The sequence below is a fragment of the Montipora capricornis genome, chromosome 5 (genome assembly GCF_036669925.1).
Source record: "Montipora capricornis isolate CH-2021 chromosome 5, ASM3666992v2, whole genome shotgun sequence".
Classification (NCBI taxonomy): domain Eukaryota; kingdom Metazoa; phylum Cnidaria; class Anthozoa; order Scleractinia; family Acroporidae; genus Montipora; species Montipora capricornis.
In genome coordinates, this window is record NC_090887.1 from 1,697,394 (window position 1) to 1,718,677 (window position 21,284).

Below are 21,284 nucleotides of genomic sequence, written 5' to 3' on the forward strand. Positions count from 1 at the left end.
AATCCACCAGTTGCTAAAATTTCAAAATGATCTCACTTTATTCTATGGTTGGTTGAGAAAACATGATCAGCAATTGCAGAATCGTGACAATTTAAAATGTTCTGTTTTTCTGTCACGTAATCGGCGTTTCGTTTTCCCTATATAGAAATCATTGCAATCCCAGCTGTTTGCTTTGTACACTACTTTTGACCTGAACGAAGGAGCTAGTTTATCTTTGTAAGGAAAAAAAGACTTGATTCCTCGGGTGTTCTGAAAAACTATTTTGCAGTTGATAGGATTTGTTTATACAAGACCTCAGCTGTTTTGTGAGGTGTTTGCTGTGATAACCTAAGAAAGGTAGAACGATAAAAACTTCTTTTTCCTAAAAGTCCGTTCAGTTATATTTTTGAATTTAAATTTATCTGTAACTGAATAATAATCACTTCTGGTGATGTATGTTGTAACATACCAATCGTCAAGTTCATAAAAAGTTGTGCAGTTCAAGCAAATGTTTGTAACCGCTGTTTGTGTTTTATTCTTATTGAAACTTAAATGACCCAAGTAAAAGAATTTTTCTGGTGTAGGGTGTTGCTGTCTTGTATTTTTAGAAGGAATTTACTCAGTGGGCAAAAACACCCTAAAGCAATAAGAAAAGTCTATTTCTGGTATTCATTCATTGCTTAGAAAACCTTTGTTATCACGATATAAACGTAACAGCACAGAAACTCAAGGCACCCGAAACTCTCTCTCTCTGTACTTCAAGTGCCCCTCTGTATCTTCCAAGGAAAGACCCCTTTATAGGTTGTACATTGTAATTTTGGGATTTTTTGGCTTTTTCCTATCGTTAAAATATATCGAAAAGCACTTGAGTATAATTCAATTTACAAATGAAATTTACAGCCCAAAACGTCTTTAGCAAGTTTTAAAAAAAGCATGCCGGAATGAGAGGTTAGAAACAAAGTCATGGTGCATCCGTGACAAGAAACAATAAGAAAAGCAAATTCGCTTACCGTTTCTTCCGGTCATCGTCTGACGACTCTTCGGTAGACTCTGACGATTCTTCAGAGCTTGAAGTCTCTGTCGAGAGAACATGTACCATGATAAGATTAATGACCATTGAATCAACAGGAATAAACTCCATGCACATTAAGCAGCAATTTAACTGCAATTGCACTGTATGGGAGATGTGACCCAGGGACGTCCACCGTGACCAGCTGGTGCATGGACAGAGAACCTCTCCCATTCTTGACATCCTCCACAAACCACCTCTGAGCTTAAGTTGTCCAGGCCCCTGTCACGCTGCGTTAACAGTGGAAAGGAGGGAATGGACACAACTAGTGGAGGGAAAAGAGAACAACGAATGTAATCCACAGAAAAATGGGACTGCAGTGCTACAGTACTCCGGTTTTCCCTCTCCTCGAAAACCGACATTTGACTTGATTTACTTTCATTGTTCATTTCTGTTTAAAGTGTCCCCAATTAGCGCTCCAGCGCTAGAACGACTAGACACTTAAATAAAGTTCCTTTCCTTTCCTTTATTATTTATAACTAAAAGTAAGCAAAAATAATTGCCCCCAACCTTCGCTGCTACTGTTATCTGACGAATCGGAGTCACTATCACTTGCCCCAGCTCTCTGCTGTGCCATAATCACCTTCGGGGCGTTCTTCAAATGTTCTCTTAGTTCATCGCTGAAAACAAAAGGCAAAAAAACAAAAAAAAAACCAAGGAAGGGATTTGATTTGATTTGATTTGATTTCATCCACTTTGATGTTATTTGATTTCAAAGGTGGAACACTTGTGGTACTTTATATATAAGCTTGACTTTAGAAATGTCATCACTGTTATCATTATTCTCTATTTAGCTCTGAGCTCGGGCTGTTCTCATGCTGACATTCATCCCAAGGGAGCAAGTCATAACAAATAACCAAGTGCCCTCTGGGGACAATCTCCTAGTACTTAAAAGTCAAGCACCCTCCTTTCTGAGAGTTCCCAATAGCGTAGTTTTCTGCAACAGTCCAATAGACCATATCAAAGTGATGTTTCACGTAATTAGATCTTTTAAGCCTGTTCCTGTGGTGCAAAGATTAAGGGCTTCCGTTTGAACCTTCAAGTCAGATGATCTAAGCCAGCTCCAAGTCTGTTGTGCATCTATTACTATCATCATCATCATCATAATCATCATCATCATCATCATCATCAGCCTTAATGTTACGGTGCAATGCAACCTCAGAATGCACTTAAAAAAAGAAGTCGCTTTCACGCCCATTTTTGTTCGAATTTATTCAGCAACGACTGATAATCCCAAGATGGTGAACAACAAACAGGAGCACAGAAACAGAACTCGTAAAATATATTTCCAGGGTGAAAAAAGAGATTGGGAATTTTAAAACATATCATGGACATAATCTTGTTAGCGGTTTTTTATTGCACAACTTATCCCAAATCTTGGTATGCGTCCAAGGTTGATTGACAGATCATCAGCATGTGCCGCTAACACACCTTTTATAGCGCGTCTTTGTGCTTTAACAAGAGATGAGGTAATACTCACGTGACACCTCCTAAACCAATTGAAGTGAAGAAATTGATGGAGAAACGTGTGTTGCGTGGATTGTCACGAGGAAAAATGCCTTCAAAATACTCTGAGAGAAATCTGTGAAGAGATTGGAAAATGGAATAAAAGAGCACGGACAACATCCACGAAATTCCATAATTTCAAAGAGAAAAGAAAATGTTGCTTACGGATCTTTTAGGCGTTCATTGAGTTTAGGAAGTCCCATGTATTCTGCGAGTTCTTGGAAGAGAATTTTAATAAATACACGGCTGTAAAGGAAGAAAGATTTATGAATTCCAGTGGCAACCTGCAGTTTAAAAAATTCATGTTCCAGTATTTTTGGCATGTGGCCATGGCTGACGATGGGATAACACTTAAAACAATAGTCAGCCTTGACTCTGATCAATGCATTTATTAGAAGACTGATAATATACACGATTGTTGATTAACCTTATAGAGAGTGCGGAAAAGAGAAATTTATGCAGATGTATGCATGTATATCATTAATAACCAATCACATGATTTGGAATAAATAAGCGCTAGTAATTTTTTTCGAAGACTACAAATTGCTCTCGCCCAAGTTTGTTTGTCTTTGAAAAGAGTTACTTGTGCTTAATATTTACAACCTCGTTCCCAGGGTTCTCTCCTACTAAGGCAACAGTCCTCTATAGAGTATGCGAACGGCGGCCATATTGGAGGACCGAAACAAAAGAATGATATTCCTTTGGGGAATAAATGTTATTTTTATGCAAATATCTTTAATTGTTTTGGTCCTCCAACATGGCCACCGTGCACATATTCTATAAGGATTACCACATCACTTGATAAATATACTATAACCGGGTACTGAAGGATGGCACTAAACTGAGTTTTAAAGAACAAAAATTTTGCCACGACACGGTTGATTTCAGAATTACATTGCATGGTTACCAATAAGTTACCGAAATGAGTTCAAAAAACTTTCATTTTCTTTAAAGATTCTCAGTTTTTAGCTCCCTTTTATTTATTTTTATTCCTCTTAGGCCCCGGCCAAAATATTACCTCAAGATCCCCTGTGATAAACTATTGCTAAGTTATCCGCGTTTTAATTCTTAAGTCACCCTCAATGGCCATTCTTTAAAGGGGCTAGGTCACGCAATTTTAGGCAATTTCAGCACTGATCGAATGGTCATAGAATTAACTAAAATATCAAAATAACTGTTCAAAACTATAGAAGAACTCTAACAAAACACAGGGAAGCCAAGAAGGGACGTGGATGGACAAAACTGGAGAGGATTGAAATGGATTGAATTTGGGTAAATTTGAAAAACGTCGGCCCACCTTTTTTCAAATTTATATCAGTGTACATCAAAATGTCATTTACACAGTTGGAAAATCATTCTCAGTTGTTATGTGGCCTTGATTTTGCAAATGAAAGACTCTTGCTCTGCCAATTTGACATTTAGAGCTCATAATTAACAAAATTAAACAAAATTACCGAAAATAGGATGACCTAGCCCCTTTAACCTGTGCTGCCCTAGACTGTTGGACAATAGGTCATTGCCAATAATTTCAGTATTCTTAAACTGGGTTAAAATGTCACCATTTTCGTTGAGCATTTTTATCATAACGTTTTACAATTAATTAGTAAGTGCATCAATTCTTATAGAATTTGCACATTACAAATATTAGTGGTAGACTTAAGTGCTAAAAACTTGTGCTCTCCTGAAAAATGCAAACAGGTGCCTATTGACCGAATGCAAAAATGGCCGCCAACAAATTGTTCTTTTGTCTTTGTGTTGATTAGCCTAATTAGCCTCAATTGAAAGAATTTGGGCTGTAAAACGAGGCTAGTTAGGCTAATTAACACAAAGACAGAAGAATAATTTGTTGGCGGCCATTTTTGCATTCGCTCAATTGAGCAGACTAAATAAGTTACAGAAAGACGTCAGGTCATATCTACTAGAGGCATGCTGTCTGACTTGCCTGGAACTACAAAATGAGGATAAAATTTTAACGAACCCAAACAAGCCTAATATTCAGGCTCTACATGTAAAGATCACTAAAAATCCTTAGTTTACATACCTTGAAGAGGTTGTGTCATCTTCATTTAATTTGATACAAGCCAGTACCTACACATGTACATAAAACCAGTTACAAACTCAGTCCCAATGTACATGTACTTTGGCTCCAATTCTTAAACGAAGGCCAATGAAGGTGCCTGTTGCAGCCTTTAAGATATATTTTTCACTCTCTGTCTACAGCTCCCCCAAACTGCTGACAAAATGACGATGATTACTTTTGTAATAGGTATGGTTGTCTTTCGCTTTTCATTCCCTCACAAATTTGCTGCTCCTGACCAGTAACTAGTAGTTTTTCTTCGTGTTGAAGATGAAACAAAAACGACTGTTTGGAATCATGAGGACTTTTTGGGTGGAGGGGGATGGTAATGACAATGTGGAGATCCCCTTCTCCCCAGTCCTCTCCTCCCTTAATTTCTCATGTTCTCCTCTTGCATGGACAGTAAACTGAGGAAATATTTCCTGGTAAGGCTTTACCAATGCCATGAAACCACCGGAGCTATGTATCAGCTACCATTCCTGACATAAACCTTCAACCCAATGACTCCTAGGAGTGAGATTTTAATTTTACTTTGCCTAACGCCAGACGATTTTACTCTAAGTCAATGGGTTAAATCCCCAAGCAAAACTTCTACATAACTCCCAACCCTCAAGAAAACTGCTACACTGTAAACTACCTACCCTCCCAATATAAAGTAACATGGGTGCAACAATCATTACAATGTCAACCCTTCAAGTTTCAACACTATGGAAGTTAACATGCAGTAAATAACTGGTTCCTTACAGTCCAAGGAATAGCATCTGTGAAGAGAAGATGCGCAAAAAACTTGGCCACATTCCGCAGTTTGTTTGTTTCCAGGCGATGGATCGTATCATACTACAAACAGGAAAACATCAAAGCATAAAACATCTTACCAAAAAACTTCAACTTCTTAATGATAAAGTTTAGTGTCAAAACAGTGGCACTGAATTGTCTACGTTACCTAACTTTCTACTTAACCAATGCTCTGTTCTAAGGCGTGACTCCAGCGGAGTAACAAAATGTGTTATTCTTATAATTCATACTGATTTCCTGCAGAAATGTACATGTGCGTGTACATGTATTAACTTTCTTTATATAATAAGGTCAATAATGCATGCATTATTGAGCTTCTTAGAGGACAGATATACAGTGTACAGTACTGTAGCTGATGCATCTGTTCAGTAATAGATCACAGAAGACATTATCAGAATGTGGTAAGAACATCAGTGACACTAATGTTTGTTCTTACCACATTTTGAAGTCATCTGTGATCTGTTTCTGCACAGACACACAGCAACATGGAATCGATTTGTTAAACAGACTCCAACACAACACAATCTACAATTGAGAGTGGTATAACTTATGCATCTTAGTGATGCAGTTGTGCTGTATCTGTAATTAATAACATCAGAAATGATGAGACTTTCTGGTCCTCTCAGCAAAGGACAACAGTTTTATAAACACTGAACCATTCAAGAGCTACAGCCACATTCAACAATAATTTTAGGAACTTTTCTCAACTTGACTCACTTGCTCATTAAACGCCTTGATATATTCTTCCATATACATCTTGTTAAGCTGACAAAATCTCTGAAAAGAATCAAACACAACCTTATAGCATTGCTGAGCGTCTGTGACTAAAGGGTTATCCTGCAGCAAAGCAATGCGCTGATTACTAACCTGGGCAAGCAACCCAAAGAATTTTTCATATGACCTCTGTTGAGAGCAGCAGTCAATGACCATTGTGCAAAACTCCGGCTGGAAAAAAAACCACGAACATTGTTTAGATATCTGCATTTAACAAAAGCACTACTGTAAGGCCAAAAGTGAAATTTGAGAAAGTTCGAAATTCTGCAAAGTGCAAGTTGTTACAATATCATTTTACCAGCTGCTCTTCTTTGATCTGCATTTTCAGTAGCTTGTGAGCACACTCTTCAAAGTCCAGGCTGCACAAATGAAAGAATAAATGAATGAACAAATGAACAGATGCACAAGAGAACAAATGGATGGACAAATGAATTGAAAATGACAGAAGGAATATCAGACTAATAATTATCGTTCAAACGACACAATGAACATGCAAAAACAGAATGAACGGTTGACTGAATCAACAAATAAAACAATGGAAGGAAAGACTGGCAGACAAAATCCAGGAACAATGTGAGCAATGATACACTGACTCAGCATACAAATGAATAGTTGGATTTATGAATTCAAAAATGAACAAAGAAATAATTCAACACAGTGGTGGGAGCACTTGCATTTCACCAGTTGACGTGGCCGAACAAACAAATAGATGGACTGACCGTCACTTGAAAACACGGAAAGAAAAATTACCTGGACTGAATGGTGAGGTAAATAGTTCTTCGTAAAGCGACTAGGTTTGTTTCAGTGTGATCAATGATTTCTACTTTCTGGTCATCTGCAAAGAACACAAAAGCCCTTGTAAAGGTTAGGCAAGCTGAGGACGGGTGCATGTTAGCAATCTTTTTGGGCCAAACAAGATTCTAAAGTGTACATGTAAGTACAAATTCAATACTCTTACAAATTACACTGTACAGTTACTGATGTTGATACTGTCTTGTTATCAAATGAAAATCTTTGCATTATACATTTTACTATATTTAAATAAATAAATTCAGGTTTGGATGATTGGAAAATGTTTCCTCCAGCAACATGTAAGAAACTTTTAGGTGAGATGATAACCAAGATTTGGTGAGTCGATTAGAACATGAGAAACAAAATATCTCAGGATGAAAGTTGATGATAAAATTAAATAATATTACTCTATCACCGTGTAGATGCAGTTTTCTGAAATAGTAAAGATTGCGAGTTAAGTCTAATCTGGTGAAATTTGATGATATTTGAGGCAACTCCATGCAAATTGGTGTGTCTTTTTTTTAGTATTAATGAATAATAAACAAGTAGATCAACCATTTAAAGCCATGACCAAAGTTGAAATACATGTACCTTTGTCCTCTTCTTCACCATCTTCATCCTCATCGTCATCATCATCACCATCATCATTCTCTGAGGTGTCATTTGAATCACTTTCACCAAGAATATCTGTGAAAAACCCACAAGATTTAGTGAAGGGCTTTGCTAATCTCCTAAACGCAACTGTAATGATGGAGATGGTGGATATTAGACCCACTAAATGATTGAATGAAGACATGAATTTTTGGATGGCAAATCGACTCCTGAAATCTGCAAAAGAGTCGCACAGTGTCGTGATACAGGGCCAATACAGGTGAATTCTTCCAACTGAGTTTTCATGTCCTACGAAGGTTGCAATTTTTCCTCAACTCTTTTCAGACTCTGACCATTAGCACAGCTAAGGTTAAAACACAACACCATTATCAGCAAAGTCCAATGAGCTGCATTAGCTTCCATTATTTGCAAAAACATTTCAGTTGTCCAGTGACTAAGTTCACTTTATACAACCTGGATTATGAGTAATCAGATAAAGTACCACTCAGAGATAAATATTAAGTGAACCACGGAATGCATTTCAAGCTAGTCTTCAACTAGTTTGCGTTTGAGTTTCAACATGTTTGCGTTTGCATTGAACCCAAAGGCAACAGCCTTCCAAAGCATATTATTGCATCACAAAAGGTCCAATGACGCGTTTGAAAAGTAATTTGATAAAATGAAACAGTCTTGTTATCTTGCTATGCAAAGTTCAGCTTTGTTGCCCTTTTACATACAGTCATGTACCAACAACACAATTTTTAAAGGCGTCAAAATGAACAACAAAGGCTACATGCATCGAAAAGAAACTGGTCTGCAAATATGCATCAATTGGTGTTTTTTTCCTAACAAGTTGAATCTTCATTCTCAACAATTTAGATGGTTCGCTTATCCTTCAGTGGTACTGTTTACGCTCAATTTTGATATCCATCAAGAAGCATCATGTTAGGCTAATAAGGTTAGTGTTAAATTGGAGTTATTATTTTCAGGGTAAGGGCAAATACTATGTTTACTTCAAAAGTGGACTTTGGAGGACACTGTGACATTTATCGCTGATATTTCAAGACACTGCTGAGTGATGTTTGCCAGCACAGCAGCTACAAACAGCACCTCACCAATTTAACCTAGGTAAAAACGGATACAACCTGAAAACGGATTTGACCGACAACATGGGCACTTAATGAGCAAATGGAAACTTCATGATGCTTATTGAGATCAGTGTGCATATGATCCTGGAGACATGCATTTGAGCATAACATCAGACAATATCCACCAAAATCTCAGGTCACATTTCCTTATGTTTTGTGCCATCTGTATTCCCAGGCCTGTCAAGTGAGTTCTTGGTCTGATTAAATGAAAGGAAAAACTAGGGTAGTAGCTGGGCTGGCAAAGTGGTGAGAGCACTCACCTCCCACCAAATTATCCTGGGTTTGATTGCCTTTAACTTGCTCAGTAACTTTACATGTAGCTTAATTTATAGTGAAATGACTGGTAGTTTATAAACTACAAGTAAAGTTATGCATGTTTAAACACAACATTGGGAAAACAACAAAATCTGTTTACCATGTACCGGGTACTTGCTAGAATTACGTTATCATAATACATATTTCAGTTCACTATTGACTAAATGATACTACCAGAATTATGCAACTGACCTTGCCTAATTTCTTTGTATTTATCTTCATTCGCTAAGAAATCAGGATCAAACTTGAAGATATCTGTTCACAAAAACATAAATGAACATTATTGGAATAATTTTAGAATGCCCAAGTGTTGTTTCTCTCTCCATAAGAATTTTCAAAAAACTGTACGATAAAGAGGCTTTTCAATACACAGGCCAACAATTATATAGTAGGCACCATCCTTAAGCAGTGACCCTAACAATAATAATAATAATAGCAACAACAAAAATTAATGGCAATTCTCTTTGAACTTACTTAAAATTTCCTCAGCCTTGGCTTGTTCTTCTAGTCGCAGTAAATGCGTTATTTGATCTTCTTCCTCCACAAGATCCAACTCTTGAATCACAGCAGGATGATCCTATTACCAAAAGAAATGCAGTGTGATACAATGGTTAGAAAAGTCCTTGTGATAAGTTAGGCGCTCTAATGCCAGACGACTTTACTTGTCAATGGGGGACAGTTCAGGAATCAAATGTTGCAGAAGAGTTGCTCGCTAAGTCACCCCAAGTGCCTTAGCGACTGAAGGAGGCAGCCGAAATTCAGGCTAATCCTGCCTAGGACTCTGACTACGCGAATTTCCAAACAATTCTGTAATTAAGTTCTAAAGGTGTCAGTCATCAATGATAGTCTATCACAACAATGCTCACACAAAATTTTGACATTATGTCTTTTTCTCCAGGCAACAGCCAATGGCTGAACTATGGAATTTCATATGAAGGAAAACAAACAAATTGAAGCAACTACCTTAAATCCATCTTTTCTGATAGCAAACATCACTTCAATCATGTACTGTACTCGCTTATCAATTTCTGCACTGTGAAGAATGTTCCGCAGTCTCTCAAACACAGCTGTATAAAATCAAACCGGATGATAATTTAAAGTGAATGTCATTTTTTTTCTAAAGTACTCTTTTTCTATTTCCTTACAAAAAATAATTCTTATTATTATTCACCAGGTATGAAATTCACCACAATGACCGGTAATACAGTGTAAATAATAATTTACTGTCATACCGTGCCATGAAAAATTGACCATTTAAAGTTGTTTGCAGTGACCAGATCTTTGAATATAGTGTAATAGGTGAGGCTGGAGTTGACTTTCCTTTAATACAATCATCATCACTTTTTGTATGCATATACAAACAAGTTACAGTACATGTAGCATTATAATGACACATAAGGAAAGCAATGAAACTTGTTTGTGTCATAACAAACTCATTCCTCCTTCCCTTTAGATAAGATAACTTCTGTCAATCCCAAATCAGACAGCATGGAAAATGTCACCATCACAGGTTTAAGTTAAAGCAATTTTAAATAAATAAATTTTTCTGAATAGAAAATGTAGAGAATGGAAATACATGACTTGTACACACCATGAACACCACGTGAAGACACTTCTGTCAGCTTCATTCCAACTTCCTTCAAAAACCCAATCTGTAACCAGAATGAGGAAAAAAAGGTCCCTTCTCACAATTTCAACTTAAATCAATGAACACCTACAGTACAAATGTACAGTGTACAAGCCAATGATGACCTGTTTCTCATTTCACTTAAAAGCAAGAAATTTTTTAAAAAGGCAAATTCCTTTCGAATGGTCCTGAGTGGCTTCAAATTATTTACCTTCAAAATCTGGGACACAGCTTGCTTAAATTTACCAAGAGATGCACAATCCCCACATCGATAAAACATTTGAAAATCAAATACAACACAAACTTTCTTGAAAATTGATTTTTAGGTTGAGCAAACTAAAATACCAAATTCGTTGGACCCAGAGACAACCCACGCACCAAAATAAACGTTATGCCCTAGAAACCGTTCGAAATTGTATTTACTACTACAGTGTAGTTCAGATTTTTCTGCATCCAATATTCATGTTAAAATACACATGTACATGTAGGACAGGGAAGTTGTTCCAACTGTGAGTACTGCCATGTAATAATAATTAATTATTTTAACATTAATTTTTGCATGCTAAAGACACATTTTTCTTATTACATGTATGTTCAGGTACTGTAGTTATCTTTCCTTTCTGTATGCAACTCGATCCAAAGGCTACAAGTTTTATGTAGTAATGAGTACAATGAGAGAATCTTTCTACTCACAGCAACCTCCACGCTATCATCAGTGGGTTTGTGAAGCAGCAATGTTAATACTTCCAACGCTAAAATCTCATGAGCCTGGAAATACAAACCATCAAAAATATGGGTGACGTTTTGAAAGGTAACTTAATAAATGCAATTCAGTAAGCAGCTTTCACCATCATCACATTCCAAACACTAGAAAACAGGTACTAAGATATCACTGTGACTAAACATTATTTAAACCTTGCAACTGATTTCAAGTCCCAAAATTACCAGACAGAGGTTGTTAAATCGTCTGAATTTGAGTTTTATTTGAAATACAAACCATACCTCTTGGTTCGCAATACTGTCCAGTACATCAGTTCATGGTCACTTTCACGAGACACAAACTGCCTTTCTTTGTGGTTTTTGTGTCATTTTATAAGTGTTTAAATTAAATTGCTTCTTTAAGGTCAATTATCTTTTAAATTAATGAGAAATCCTTTTTGGTTTAATTGAAGCAATCTTAATTACTGGTAATACACTAATCTTCTGTGTATAATTATTAACAAAATTAATTCTGTGCTGTATACTTACCACTTGTTGGTTAACTAAATGTGCAATAAATCTTGTAGAGGATAAACAAGTCGCCTACAGAATGACAACAACACAATAATACCACGAGTTAGACCCAAAACAATATTATTGTCACTTCTTTCAAACAAACCAGTAATCTTTTTTGAAGCTGTTACTTTTTTAAGGATAAAGGGATCAACTCAAAACCATGGACAAGTAAATGTGCCTTTTTCTCTCCAGATTTGCTTTGATGAGGCAGACTCTTAGTCAGATTTTTCATACAAGTAGAAAAAAATTACTATTAATTATCATGAACCTTTATGTTATAAGAAGTGGTACAAAACAAGCAGTGACTGTAAAGTGCCAAGAGCTCTGGTTACATATACAGTGTATAACCAATCTTGTTCCATCAGAGGCACTTCCCTGAGAAAAAAATTGTTTCACACATACATTTTCCATACAAGGATGCTGCCTGATATAGGAAACCAATGAAAACATTAAATCTTACCGTTGTAGAAAAATGCTATCCAAGGTTGAGAATTTACTAATTTAGAAATATGACATGAGAGGTACATGTAAATCAATATTGAGTTTTCAAAAAAATAATACTCAACTGTTATTACATTTACATACCTTATCATTCCTCCTGTATGCTCGTCGAAATTGCAGGATTAATCGACGAAGAAGTAGTTCACCATTTTTTGGGAACTGCAAAAATGTTAAATAAACTTTTCTTGGTGAAAATTTCACAGGTTAAAATCTCATAGCAAATAAATGAAAAATAAGCATTTTAACATGAAAAAAGGGCATGATTTCCGAAATAACTTATAATAATATACATGACCTGAAATTCAATACAATTGGCATTTAAACAGTGACTGATTTGAAAACAATTAAAAGCTGCGAAAGAGAAAACTATAATTAGACAAGTCTGGACTAAAACGTTTAAAATGTGTACCCAGTAATAGCTCAAGACAATAAAGTACCGGTAGTGAAATCTAAACAAACCTTTGTATTCAGAATAGCCACAAGTGCCGCATACACGTGAGTAAATGTTGGTGAGGCAGCCTGAGCTCGGATAATAGACTGGCAAAGCACACCTCTGTGAAACATTTCAAGGGTGAAAAATGAATATTGTTTAAATAAACCTGGAAATTAAGCTCCACTTCAATAAATATTAGAAGTATTATTTAATAAGTATTCAGTGTCTCAGAAATGTTACCGGTGAGTGTCCTTTGAACCAGAAACCTGCCGAAATCTTAACACTCTACCCATAACCAGTCCTTATCTAATTTGCACCTATAATTATCTGGAATCATAGTGCTTGAGCAAGATTTAGCCCACTATGTCACATAAATTTTAAACTCTAAATAAATTGAGTTCAAACTGATTTCTCTGTTATTGAGCTCTGAAATTAAATGATACAATACAATGCATACTTATTACAATTATATAGGGACTTTTCAGGGCCACTGAAACACAATCAATGAAACAACAAAACACAACAACAACAACAAATGTTAAGAATACCAGTTGGCCAGAGGCAAGTTTTACAAGTTAGCTATAAGTGCAGCCGAGACGTTGAACCAAGGACTACCAGGAACAAAATTAATTCAACTATTGGTCAGAACAGGTCTTGAACCCTGGAGCTCCAGATCTCAAGGCAAGCGTCCTAACCAGTGGGCTTCAATGCCTCTAAAACAGTAGGACTCAATTGAAAGGTGTTGGGGTCATATGTACCTTTTGAAAGTTTTCAATGAGGCTATGTAGCCTCATAATATGTCAAAAAGAGGATAATTTACTGTTTAAGACACCATCTTAAAGCAGAATTACACTACTCTTACAATTATTATTATAATAATATTAATCCATACCTTCCTCGCACAATATTTTCTTGAAAAAGCTCCCTAACAATATTACCGATGTTTGATGTGTTAACCTGGGGTTAAACAAAAAAAAAATTGATAAACAAAAAATGGAATGTGTAAGATAACTGTACATGTAGAATTTTCTGATGTTAAGCTACAATTCACAGAGGTGGACTGAACTGCAGAAAATCAATTCAGTTAAATTTAAAGGAACAAGGAATGATACAATGACAGTACTCTAACTTTGATCGAGGTGCAAATGAGATGCAAGGTGGTTTTCTGCAATCCCGTGCCTTGGTGCAGAGCTGGCACCCAACAGAAATACTGTATTCTGTTCATCTGTACACGTTCGCTACTCTCTATAATTAGTCTGATGCAGTTAATGTAGAAGCCATAATTATTATAATCCCTCGACTTCCTGTGAACAGAACAACCCGTGAGGAGATACATGTAGTATCCAAACTCTGCAGGCGTCTCAGCCTCGGAGCTGGGGTTATAGACTTGGTGCCTTCTGGAGGATTAGGGTGGTCCTAACGACTGCAGAGGTCTGCATTTCTCTCAACACATTCAGAATCCCTAGCTCTTTCAAAGAATCCAAGAAATGAAAAATGCAATAATTGCATCAGTAATGAAATATAATAAAATAGTTCCATTAGTGTGGATAATATTTAGCAAACCTTATTGACAAGACCATTAATGCTTTTCTTCAGAGCTTCCCAACTAAGCCGCTGATAAGCTTCACTGAAATTAAAAATAAATGATGCCTCAATTCTTAAGCAACATCTACCGTATTTGCCACTCCACCCCCATCATTTACCATCACATAACATTAACTTAATAAGAAAGTGTCCAATACGGACATCTGCCACCTGCAAAGCAAAAAACTTAAGATGACCTTGGTTTAGCCTGCAGGCATGTCATTAGTAAGCATGACTTACATCTCATTAAAGGGGCTAGGTCACCCTATTTTAGGCAATCTCAGCATTGATCAAATGGTCATAGAATTAACTGAAATAACAAAGTAATGGCTCAAAACTATAGAAGAACTCAAACAAAACACAGGAAAGCTAAGAAGGGACAAGGATGGACAAAACTGGGGAGGATTGCAATGGATTGCATTTGGGTAAATTTGAAAAACGTTGGCCCACCTTTTTCAAATTTATATCAGTTTATATCAAAATGTCATTTAAACAGCTGGAAAATCACTCTTCGTTGTTATGTGGCCGTGATTTTGCAAAAGAAAGACTCTTGCTCTGCCAATTTGACGTTAAGAGCTCATAACTAACAAAATTAAACAAAATTACCTAAAACAGCGTGACCTAGCCCCTTTAAGCAACCGCCATATTGGATTTAACATGGGCGTGGATTGGGACAAAGGGTGCTTAATTTTCTCTTCCCTCCCCCTCTCCCATCCCAATTCCCTATGTATTCCCCAGCCATTTGGTTGCAAAATTTTTCTCTCCTCAACATTTTGTTCCTTCAACAATTCAAGATGCCGCACAAACATATTGCAAAGACGTAAATTAACTGACTCATCTGCTAAATTACACCTGTACTGCACACTACCATAACCTGGGCTTCAAGAAAACTATTCTAAATATTCATTACAGCAAAGACACCGTTGATTTTTTTGCAGTGCAATAAGTGTATTTTTATACAGTAGCTAAACAAAAAACAAAACTGTTCAACATAGCATGGGAATGCATTTATTATTTTTTTGTAAAGTTCAACAGGACGTGAACGTGATGAGACAAGAATAGTGGGAAAATGAATTCTGGGGAACTCAATGAAGGGCCAATCTGCAAAATGTCTTGGTATCTCTACCAAAGCATTCTAAACTTTTCACAATCATTTTCATCCAAAAAATGGTTTACCAAATAGACCTCTAATGAAACACAAAAGATACATGATTGTAATTCTGATTTCCTCTTTTAACGACAGATCTCAAACCCTTTTTTGACACACCATACAGCTGTAGACCTAAGTGCAAAAATGGCCGCCAATAAATAATTATTATTCTTTTGTCTTTGCGAAAATTTAATTAGTCTGACTAGCCTCATTTTACAGCCAAAATTCTTTCAATTTTACACATGCTAACAAAGCTAGTTGGGCTAATTAACACAAAGAGAAAAAAACAATTTGTTGGTGACCATTTCTGCATTTGGTCAATAATTATTGCACATATGCTAACAAAATGACTGCTCAAACTTGAACCTGAACTTGCACTTGACAACAGAATGCATATGGTGGGATAAACATGCTCCTGTACAGCTGTGTTTGGAGCCTTGTTGATTATTTATTGACCAGCAATACAGCTACATTGTACAAGCTGCAATATACATTGGTTCTGGCTGCTCCAGTTTACCAAGATGAGAATAAGGATACCCTGTGTTAAAAGGCTCGCACGCAGCAGGGAGATGCAGCCTCCTACAAATTCTGTATCAATGCCGACACAATTTATATACTGGTTATTGTTGATTGTCATTGCTGCTTTAAGGGTTTTTCTCTCACATCACTGGTTTTTCTCCCACAAGGAAAATCAACATGCATCTTATTCCACCTATGACAGTATGACAGGACCGTATGCCAGAATACAGTCCTCAGCAGTAACATAATTTATGCTTCCCTCATTATAGCCGTACAAAGTGTTTTTAATGTCTACCACAAAGAAGTGCGTGCAACCATGTCTTTATTATAACAATAACTGATGCAAGTTAAATTGAATTCAGATGAACCTCTTAGCATTAGATGCAGGACATTCTACGTTAACCCATTGATCCCTGGGAGTGAGACGTATTGTAACAGATTTTACTCTAACACAAGTCAGATGATTCTACTCGTCAACAGGGGGTGTCCTAGCTAGGGCATTAGAGGTGTCAATGGGTTTGAGTAGTCAAAACTTATGTCCCCTCCACTACCCCATTGATCCCCAGACTGAGACTTACACTGTAACAGATTTTACTCTTTCTAACACCAGATCAACTGGGGGCGTCATAGGGCATTTGAAGTGTCCATGGATTAAGGGGTCCCCTCCATCAATAAAAATCTGATTACCTGCTCTTGTCTTCAATACTTTCCTGCATCATTTTCAGTCGCGCAGGTGGAATATATGCACCGCCTGGACAAAAATTAAAGAAGTGCAAACAGTATTCCTTTTGAATAAAAACAGAAGACAGAGGCTGAGCTGGCAAATAACAAGACCAAATAAAACCTTTTACGTGGGATGTCGAAAGTTTGTGTAACTGATTTCGCTATTAAAGAGGTGATGCCTTTGAAATGATAGAACTACTAGGTACAAGAACAAAATGGAAAATAAAACTGAAGGAGGAAAATGTCAACAAAACAGAGTATGCTAAGCAGTTTTCCATCCTACCTACAAGGGCTTAATGTTTATAACTATCATAAATAAGTGATTATTACCAGACCTGATTGGAAATTTAACTGAATTTTTAAGGTCGAGACACACAAGGCGACAAGTCCCCCTGTGTTTTACTACTTGCAAAACAAGTCGCTGTGACACGGTGCCAGTTCGGTGCACACATAATGAACTTGTACGAGGGGGAATGTCAACTAGTTTTCTAATTCAATATGGCGGACTACATGTATAATGACGCTCTCTCATTAGTTCATTTATATCTTGTCGCAGTGACTTGTTTCCAGAAGCGTACACACGGTGCGACAATGCAGTGTTCGCTAATTTTCTCGCTGCGATCAGTCACACAAATTTAAACTGGTTTGAATTCGTGCAACTGATCACAGCAACAAAGATTTTCACAAAATTAACCGTGTCACACGAGGTGAATTGTTGCGGCGACTTGTCCCTGCGAAGTGTCACAGTGACTTATCGCCTAGTGTGTCCCAGCCTTTAGATGTGGTTAGCCTTCCACGCAGACATTCTTAGGGCTTCGTCACATGTTCCTCCCCTACAAACGTCTGCTAAAACAAGAAACTACTTCCGTTCAACGGTCGTTGACCCATACTAAAAAGAAACCAATCAGCATTGACTAATTTATTATAATTGTGTTGTAGATAACGAATCATACATGTACACGTATGTTGCAAAACAATGGACACCCACAGAGTAATTCCATAAGGAATGCTTCTCACCTAAAATTTGATTTTTATCATCTACATGTTCTCATGCTATCAATGCAACTCCCAAAAAGGTCATATGGAGCCATTTATTCTCCTTTCTTTGTACTTGTTCTTTGAGTAAAGACTGGGTTCTAGGTTTTCGGAAAAAGTTCTCTCAAAATTCAAGCCCGCATCAAAAGCGCTATAGATGTACTGTGGGTACATGTAGTTCTTTTGCCTGTTTCAGTTTTATAAAATTAGTTTAATAAGTATCCTGTGTTCATTGTGGCAAAATAAAGGAATGGTTGTTGTTTTTCTTTACTGTCTCAAAAGAGTTAAAGGTGTATGACCAACAGGCCTAACAGTTTATCGCCTTTTAACCAGCTGGCTCACTAAAATGGGAGGTGGGTGCCTGGAGTATCCAGGGGCTTCCCTTGCGGCCAGCCAGCACCTAGATAAAAAACAACTCCCACGGCTGGCAAATCCCCGCAACCCAGCCATGAGCCCCATTCCAGGCACCCATAACACTGATGGACTAAGTAGGGTGGGGTGGGGAAAAGCTCAAAAACTAACGATGAAAACCGCTCCAAACGCTTGAGAAAAACTCATGAAAACCTGGCTGACAAAAAACCACGACAATCCATAAGAGCCTGCACATATGAGTCTGAGCGCTGACAGCTTGACTGAAGGCCACCCAAGAGAAACGATGACCGCTACAGTATAAGCAATGACCACTAAAACACTGAACACTAAAAAGATGACTGCAACACTCATGGTGATTAACTTCCTGTAGTTAAATGAGCATTTAACTAAAATAATTATCCAAAAAGACTACAGCCTGCACAAACATTTAAAGAGGTGATTACAAACTAAGGCAGCACTTTCTCCTCACTTATTTAACAAATGTGCATGTGGGTGTTAGCCCAGCCAAACTTCACACTAACATACCTGTTTTTGTAAGGAGAGGGTTGTTTGGATCCACCTTCTTTTTTACAGGAGCTGAACTCTCATCTGTGTTGCCACCTTTCTCTCCTGCTCCTTTTGCGACTATTTCAGTGCCTTGTTCCTCTACTGGGCTTTGCTTTCTTCCCCTGTGTTCTCTTTCATCATCAGATGGAGTGTCACGCCGCCTTCTGTCTGATTTATCTCTTTCTCTTTTCCTTTGAACCGTTTTTCTCTCATAGTGATCATCGTGAGGTCTATGCCTCCTGTCGCGATCATGTTCAATGCGATGATCTCTCCTATGATAAGTAGCACTGTCATCATCACTATCACTCCGTCGTGTTCTCCTGTGGTGTCTTCTGTGATCCTCATTATAATCACCTCTTCTATTCTCCTTGTCAGCTCTACTGCGTTTTCTGCAGAAAGAGACCAAAGTTCCTCATGCTCAACTGTGAGCCAAAAATAACAGCTTACATTCTGAGAGCGATACTTATAGATTCTACTCTGTCTATGTAATGACAGACGATTTTACTGGTGATTGGTCAGGAGGGTTGCTTCTGAGGCATGAGTGGGCTAACAACATCTGGGTCAACTTAAAAACTATGTCCCCTTTAACCCTCTCCCTCTAAGAATGATACTTACGGATTTTACTCTGTCTAATGCCAGACGATTTTACTCGTCAATGGGGACCTCTTCCGGGATAAATGGGTTAACAACATCTAGATCCACTGAAAAACCATGTCCCCTTTAAAACCCTCTCCCTCCTAAGAGTGATACTTATAGATTTTACTCTGTCTAATGCCAGACGATTTTACTAGTCAATGGGGATCTCTTCAGGGATGAATGGGTTAACAACATCTATGTCCCCTAATAACCTTTCAGTCCTGAGAGTGATACTTAAGCCTTATAGATTTCACTCTGTCCAACGCTAGACGATTTTACTCATCAATGGAGGATACTTCATAAGTGACCAATGCAAGCCACCAAACATATTTACATTCCTGCATGTAAATATCTCTGTCTAGGTAAATGTGGGTTTCTGCTGAAACCCACCAGTTTTCTATGGTTGCTCCATTAGACACGATTTAAGATTGCTGAACTACCAGAGCTTTTCTTGCAATGTGATAACGAGTACTCAGGCTTGATTTATATATTTCGTCTTTAGCAAAATTATATGGACTTACCGACGATCTTCCGGCGATCTTGAACGCGATCTTGAACGCGATCTCGACCGTGCAGGGCCAGCGATCGGTGAATTTGAATGACGGACGGGCTTTTTCAAAATAACAACAAAAATATGATCGTTAATGCTAATATATAAGGTTTTAGCGTATTACGAAAGAGAGATGTCTCTTTTCTTAACGTTGTTACGACATTTACCTGGACTATGCTTCGAATCCTCGAGCCTTCTACGGCTGCCATTTTGATTATCTCTGTTATTAAAACTCTTCAAAATGTTCCCAGAGGATTAAAAAGTAAGAAAAGCAAGTTTTGCCTGTCAAGAGTTTTCAGTATCTGTGACTCACAAAATTCTCTTCCGATTTCATGCAGCCGCGCCTGGTTTTAACTCGGCAGGGACTGGAGACTGATTACCTTTTTTTCTCGGCACCACGTCACTTCTTCTATTCACACTATCCCGGTTGAAGGGGCTGGCTCGGTTACAGGGTTTCTGTTCAGATATAAACGAAAAAGCCCAATGAGAATTTCTCCGATTTTCTTTGTTCAAGCAACCTCAAAATTATGATAACTTCGCGTTAACTTTATCAAAAGAAGCTATGCCAAGCTTCATCATCGAAGAAAAGAAAAGCAAAAACTTGGTAATGTCAAGAGGGAGTGGCATGGGTGAACTCCGCAGCACAGTCACAAATGAGTCTATATATTTTTGTCATGTCCCTGAAAAAAAATATTTTGAGCAAGAGCCGATACAACGCAGATTTGGTTTAGTAATGTACTATATTTCGGCTGGCCAAACTAGAGACTTTACGTTGGGTTGCTTCTATGTTCCTATATATCAGTATATAGAAAATAGATGGTGACGTAATACTGGAAAAATGTGATAAAATATGGCAGTTACAACTAATTTGAATTCAAATACTAAAAGATTAACGGAAAAAATAACAGGAGATACTGGACTGAAATAATAAACAGTGAAATCTAATATGTTTCTTCGCGGATATTTAGACCGTGGGGATCAATTGTCCTGCCTTTTGAAATTAAAAAGGTTTTGGCAGGCCTTAAGGATTGTGTATCTATTGGAAAAAGGCTTTCCTGGCCTTACGGATTGAGTCTATTGGAAAATAGTTTTACGATAGGAATTAATTGCATGTCGTTAGACAATGTTGTGGGGAGAAGAGGAAAAATGTCCTGCGAATGTAGTGGGTTTTGATTTGGTGTTAAAGTTATCTAAAGTGCAGCGGTGTTCATTAAAGTGGTCCTTTTTAAAAACGTCGTTTAGTTTCTCCTATGCACTGTACATTACATCACATTGAATCATGTAGAT

General features: G+C 37.4%; 1 protein-coding gene across 1 annotated transcript in view; it reads right to left on the reverse strand.

The window, feature by feature from the left end:
* LOC138049056 (pre-mRNA-splicing factor CWC22 homolog) overlaps positions 1–20,333 on the reverse strand; it is a 21,221-nt gene extending 888 nt beyond the window's left edge. The window contains exons 1-25 of the mRNA XM_068895165.1: positions 20,165–20,333; positions 19,969–20,057; positions 18,791–19,200; positions 16,823–16,886; positions 14,446–14,509; positions 13,775–13,839; positions 12,909–13,002; positions 12,534–12,608; positions 11,922–11,975; positions 11,367–11,441; positions 10,638–10,698; positions 10,010–10,113; positions 9,521–9,623; positions 9,239–9,301; positions 7,584–7,679; positions 6,951–7,035; positions 6,499–6,559; positions 6,294–6,371; positions 6,144–6,203; positions 5,376–5,468; positions 4,596–4,642; positions 2,720–2,800; positions 2,529–2,630; positions 1,559–1,668; positions 990–1,056 (exon numbers count right to left, since the gene is read on the reverse strand). Coding sequence (XP_068751266.1) covers positions 990–1,056; positions 1,559–1,668; positions 2,529–2,630; positions 2,720–2,800; positions 4,596–4,642; positions 5,376–5,468; positions 6,144–6,203; positions 6,294–6,371; positions 6,499–6,559; positions 6,951–7,035; positions 7,584–7,679; positions 9,239–9,301; positions 9,521–9,623; positions 10,010–10,113; positions 10,638–10,698; positions 11,367–11,441; positions 11,922–11,975; positions 12,534–12,608; positions 12,909–13,002; positions 13,775–13,839; positions 14,446–14,509; positions 16,823–16,886; positions 18,791–19,200; positions 19,969–20,057; positions 20,165–20,206 — 2,243 coding nt within the window. The 5' untranslated portion in view covers positions 20,207–20,333. The remainder of the gene's footprint in view (positions 1–989; positions 1,057–1,558; positions 1,669–2,528; positions 2,631–2,719; positions 2,801–4,595; positions 4,643–5,375; positions 5,469–6,143; positions 6,204–6,293; positions 6,372–6,498; positions 6,560–6,950; positions 7,036–7,583; positions 7,680–9,238; positions 9,302–9,520; positions 9,624–10,009; positions 10,114–10,637; positions 10,699–11,366; positions 11,442–11,921; positions 11,976–12,533; positions 12,609–12,908; positions 13,003–13,774; positions 13,840–14,445; positions 14,510–16,822; positions 16,887–18,790; positions 19,201–19,968; positions 20,058–20,164) is intronic.
* Between the last annotated feature and the right edge of the window lie 951 nt (positions 20,334–21,284).